Source organism: Helianthus annuus, chromosome 5 (assembly GCF_002127325.2).
Source record: "Helianthus annuus cultivar XRQ/B chromosome 5, HanXRQr2.0-SUNRISE, whole genome shotgun sequence".
NCBI lineage: Eukaryota > Viridiplantae > Streptophyta > Magnoliopsida > Asterales > Asteraceae > Helianthus > Helianthus annuus.
In genome coordinates, this window is record NC_035437.2 from 160,142,568 (window position 1) to 160,147,864 (window position 5,297).

The 5,297-nt window shown below is 38.6% G+C and overlaps 1 protein-coding gene and 1 long non-coding RNA gene across 2 annotated transcripts; both read right to left on the reverse strand.

Moving 5' to 3' along the window:
* Positions 1–2,975: 2,975 nt before the first annotated feature.
* On the reverse strand, positions 2,976–3,382 carry LOC110939311. Its single transcript, XR_004893471.1, has 3 exons — positions 3,302–3,382; positions 3,140–3,216; positions 2,976–3,067 (listed from the first exon to the last, which is right to left on the reverse strand). It is a non-coding gene; the product is annotated as an uncharacterized LOC110939311 (long non-coding RNA).
* A 96-nt stretch (positions 3,383–3,478) lies between these two features.
* On the reverse strand, positions 3,479–4,882 carry LOC118492199 (zinc finger BED domain-containing protein RICESLEEPER 2-like). The gene is made up of 3 exons (XM_035990042.1): positions 4,688–4,882; positions 3,553–4,562; positions 3,479–3,491 (listed from the first exon to the last, which is right to left on the reverse strand). Exons 1-3 carry the CDS (start codon positions 4,880–4,882, stop codon positions 3,479–3,481), a joined length of 1,218 nt encoding a protein of 405 aa, XP_035845935.1.
* Between the last annotated feature and the right edge of the window lie 415 nt (positions 4,883–5,297).

The following is a 5,297-nucleotide window of genomic DNA, read 5'->3' on the forward strand; positions in this document are numbered from 1 at the left end:
CATCGGGGCATTGCACTGAGCGAAACAGATTGTCCAGAAGTTTCCATAACAATTATCATTACTACTCAATTTATATAATACATCCCATACCGTACCTCAAATAGCAAACAAATTATTACAGACAAAATCCAGGCAAATATTCTGTTCCGACAACTCAGATTTAAATATAAATATTGTTTATCTATGTCTAGAGACTCAAGCTGTAAGATCTACAGACAACTATGCTCTATACTCTTATTCTAGCTACGCCCCCCTAGCAGATAAGCATCTTAAACACCTGTCACATACGTTAAAATAAAGTCAATACATAAAATGTAAAGGTGAGCATACAAGTTCGATAATAGCATAATAGAGTTCAAAATAGTTTACACATAACCAGCACGTACACAGAGGAAAACGAAGCATGTTAATTATCGACATGGATCTATCGATACCAATGACTGCGGGTTGACTGCCCGAGGCAGTTCACAATACATGATTACCACCACAATCCATGCAAGTAATTGTCCTTAACAACCCTCGTGTGAATGGGTGCTGAGTCCAAACTATAGTACTATCGTCGTTAAGGCAGGTAGACAGCATTCCACGTGTAAACATAACAACAAGCATTCATTTAGTCACGTAATACATGCGGTAACGGTTAGCGTTTAAAGTAACTGAGTAGTGTGTTCGATTGTGATTTAGAATAAGTAACGTATGTAACACCCAAAAGTGCTAAAACAAAAAGGGTTCGAGTATACTCACAGAGATTGATGGATTGAAGGGAGCACTTGAGAGTAGGGTTAGCCTGAATAGTTCGATAGCATAATGATAAGCAACGCGTAAAACGGAAAACAAGTGTTGGAGGGTCAGACAGCTGGTCGATCGGACGGTAGTCCGATCGGACGGCTGACCGTTCGGCTAACAGTCCGTTCGGACAGCTGTCCGGTCGGTCGGTAGGCCGATCGGATGGCTGTTCGAGTGGATTGTTTCTTCCTTTGAGAAGGATGTGTTTGTGTATGATGGTTTGACTTTCGAAGTTTTCGTCGTAGCATTTGAAAACATTGAAGTATCCTTACCTTTCAGGTCGGTCGATCGGACGGTTGTTCGATCGGCCGGCAGATCGGTTAGGTACTTCTAGCAAGACAAGTTCTCAGCAGGGTGTCACCTGATCGGACGGCTGTTCGATCGGGTGGTACTCCTAGTGCATTGAACACGTTGAAAATCGACTAAGTGTTGAAGTATAGTATCTCATGATCCGAAGAGTAATCCGATCGAATGGTAGTCCGATCGAACAACAGTTCGTTCAATACTAGAGTTCATGGAATTGTTCAAGTGTGGGGCCATGTGCTAGCCGATCGGCTGGCCGGTCGATCGGCTACTGTCCGATCGGCTTGCTGTCCGTCCGGACAGCAGTCCGATCGGTCAGCATCCTGACCTGGTCGGCCTGTTCGTCTAACACTTGGCTGTTCTGATTGCTTTGTCGTTATATCGAGGTGTTTTGACAACGAGTCGAACCATAGAACCCTCGTTCTTAGTTGTTCCTCCTGATCGGACAGGAATCACCCAAATCCGGCTGGTGAACTGTTCGGAACGGAGTTTAACGTTTAACCCGAAATCGGTGAACCCCGTGGATAGAATTCGGATCTTGAGTCATGCAACCACTGATTAGCAAGTCGGCACAAGCTCCGTTTCTATCGGTTTGAAGGTATTGAGTGTAAAAGAGTTGAAAGAAAGTTGGAAAAACCATCTTTCAATCCTTTTCACCGTGCAAATGTTTAGATCCATGAAAGATCTTTGTTTGTTTATGTGGAAATCAGCTAGATCCAAGTTATTCTTGGTGGATTGAGGCCAAAACATGAAGTTATTCAAGAACACCATGATGACATCACCCTAGAACACTTGAATCTTGATGATTTCACGGTTAAAAGTTAAGATTTGAAAGATAGAAAGGTGTAGGAGTGCGTGTAGATTAGACCTGGCAAACGGGTCGGGTCGGGTCGGGTCATGGGTCAAAACGGGTTCGGGTCAAAACGGGTCAATTATAAAAAAAGGGTTGATTTGGTTCGGGTCGAAACGGGTCCGGGTCAGAACGGGTTTCGGGTCGGGTCGGGTCCGGGTCAAAACGGGTTTCGGGTCGGATCGGGTCAGTTTTTTTTTTCCTCTGCAAAAACGATGCTACAGCACAAACAACTTGGTTATAAGTTACTAAAACTAGTTTTGCAATCATAATTTCACCAAGGAACAAGATACTGGGATAGAACTACTATTTTTTTAAATAAGAGAGAAATTGTTTTCTTACAAGGTTCAGAGATGAGATAACAGTATTCAGTACGCAGAGAAACTTACATGTATTGTGAATAAAATAGCCACAACCATAATACGAACCTACCTTGAAGGAAGAATATCTGCAATGCAATGTAATGTACCAAACATCAATTATACATCTCCAAATATATGGTCTTAAAATGCTTAACTACACAAATCGAATTATGTCTTAATAAACTTTCAAGAGGCTGCCCTAGTTCATACCACCATTGTATGTACATTGTACATTTGTACATCAGTCTTTTTCACTTGAATCAGATTTCGTAAAGCACTATACGGCATCAAATAGCAAAGGTTCAAACTTTTCAAAATAAAATAATACCTAGAACTTTAAACTCTTGAAAAATGAACAGAATCATCTTGTTAATTTATCGACGATGAATTTGAATTTAGGGCAAGTATTAGTATAGAGGATATAGAGTGATTACCCGTTAACTTAATTCTTGAAACTGAAGAAACTAGAAGCGATTGACGAAAAATGCATTCTCACTTGCTCAATGGGACGAGCACCGCACCAACAGCAAGTAGATCCAAACTTGACAACTTGAACCAGTATGATAATAATCAAACCAGAACCATAAAACTAAATATAATAATCATAGAAGTCAGGTTACAAATTACTAAAGTTACAAACCGTTAAGTAAATTGAAAATTACAAAAGATCTAGTTCGGTTCCTTGCATTTACAAAAGATCTAATTCAATAACATACAAAACGTCTTGACGAATTGCGCTTCTTCATGGATGCTTCCTTTAAAGTCCCTATGTTATAACGGGTCAAATTTATCGTAAATATATATAATAAATTGTTTTAAAATAGTCTAAATTAATTACCTAAAAGTTGCCAAAAGTTGGAATCAATGCTTCAATGTCTTCAACAAGATCTTCATCCATTTCGTTCTCGTTTTCATCTAAACACGTTAAAAAATTAAAGTTGAATTATTAAATAATTTATGATTATACAAATTAAGTTGCAAAGAGAATGAACTTTAATACCTTTTAAATCAAATAACCAATCACGTGTGCATAGCAATGCTTCAACATTTGATGATAGCAATGAAGTTCGATACTTACTTAGCACCCGACCTCCAATACTGAAAGATGATTCGGAAGCAACAGTAGTAATCGGGATGCTCAATATATCGCGAGCCATTATAGCCAGTTTTGGATACCTTACTTGATTTTCCTTCCAATATTGTAAAACATCAAGTTCTACTTTTCTATCAACGTTTTGTTCCTCCAAATACAATGTCAACTGTGACTTTTCATTATCAGCAACTTTGAATTGGCTTTGAAATGTATCGAACCCATCCATTTCATCGAGCGTATTGCCACCAACATTTGAACTCTCGGGTATTAAAGAATCATGCATTGTCTTCGATTGAATATTATACTCTGTATCATATAGCTTATGCATACCATCCACAATACACTTCAATTTCATTTCACGCTCTTCAAATGTCATGTTAAGCTTTGAAAAACAATATTCAACAAGCTTAACCTTGTACCGAGGATCTAGAATAACCGCAAAAGACAAAATCATGGAATAATTTTTCCAATATTTATCAAACTTTTCTTTCATGTCTTTCGCCATGTCACTAATAACTTGATCCGCATTGCACATCTCCTCTTCAATATACAACTGAATTCTCCACACGTGATGAAAATATAAGTTCGAGGTAGGATAGGAGCTTCCAGAAAACAAAGTAGTGATTTCATAAAAAGGTTTCAAAAGTCGTGTGATTATTTCCACCCTTGCCCATTCCTCTTCTGACGGAGAAGTTTTAAAAACTGAATCAACTAAGGCTAACCGAGTATAAGCCCGTTGATAAGCTAATGCACAATCAAGCATAAGATATGTAGAGTTCCATCTCGTTACAATATCTTGACGAACATGCTTCCCACATTGTAGTGAAAGTATTTGTATGCATTCCGCAAACTTATACTTCCTAGCAGCACTTGCTCTCACATATTTCACCGACTCTCGAACCTTTTCAATGGCCCCTTCAATTGCTTTCAATCCGGCTTGAACGATAAGATTTAGCACGTGCGCTGAACAACGCACATGAGTAAAATCTCCATCACACACTAATGCGTTATTCAAACGCAAATGACCTTTCAAACGATCTACTAATATGTCATTGTATTTTGCATTGTCTAGTGTGATGGTAAAAACTTTTTTCTCGATGCCCCAATCTGCTAAAAAATTGATCAAGTGCTCTGCTAAAATGGAACCACTGTGTGGAGGGGTATAACTCTAAAGTTTAGCACTTTTTTCCTTAGATTCCAGTTCTCATCAACATAATGAGCTGTTAATGCCATAAATCCATCTGTCGTGATCGAACTCCATAAATCAGAAGTCAAGCATATCCTACCGGTTACCTTTTCTAACTTGTCTTTAATAATCATCTTCTCTCGCTCGTATATTTTTAAGACATCCGCCTTTGCGGTATTTCTTGTTATGAATTTCACATCACCGTGTATAAATTTGTGCAACTTTCTTGTTTCCTCATGTTCAACATAGCTGAAAGGGTAGTTATGTTTGATAATTGAAATCGCCAACATCTCCCTGTACATCGCTTGATCTAAAGGGGCGCGTCTTTGTTTTTACGCCGGACCAGGCCCATCAATATCAAAACACTTAGGGATATGTCGTCTTAAGTTAGTTTTTACCGAGCTTGCATTCGTAACATACACCTGTCCGCAAGCACTGCATTTTGCTTTTTTGTCCCCATTGGGTGCAACCGGTAATGGGTCAAAATAGTCCCAAACATAAGAACGATGTTTACCCGAACTATATGAATTGCCTTCATCCTCATGTTCCCTTTCTACACTATGTTGTCCAAATTCCGAGTTGTTTGACATACCTTTCAAAATAATACTCAAATTTAGTAATTTCAGGCTATATTTTGTAAAAGAAAAAAGCATATTCAACATCCACTATTCCAATCAACAACTCAGTATCATCCAAAAATCAAAACAAACAAATCAT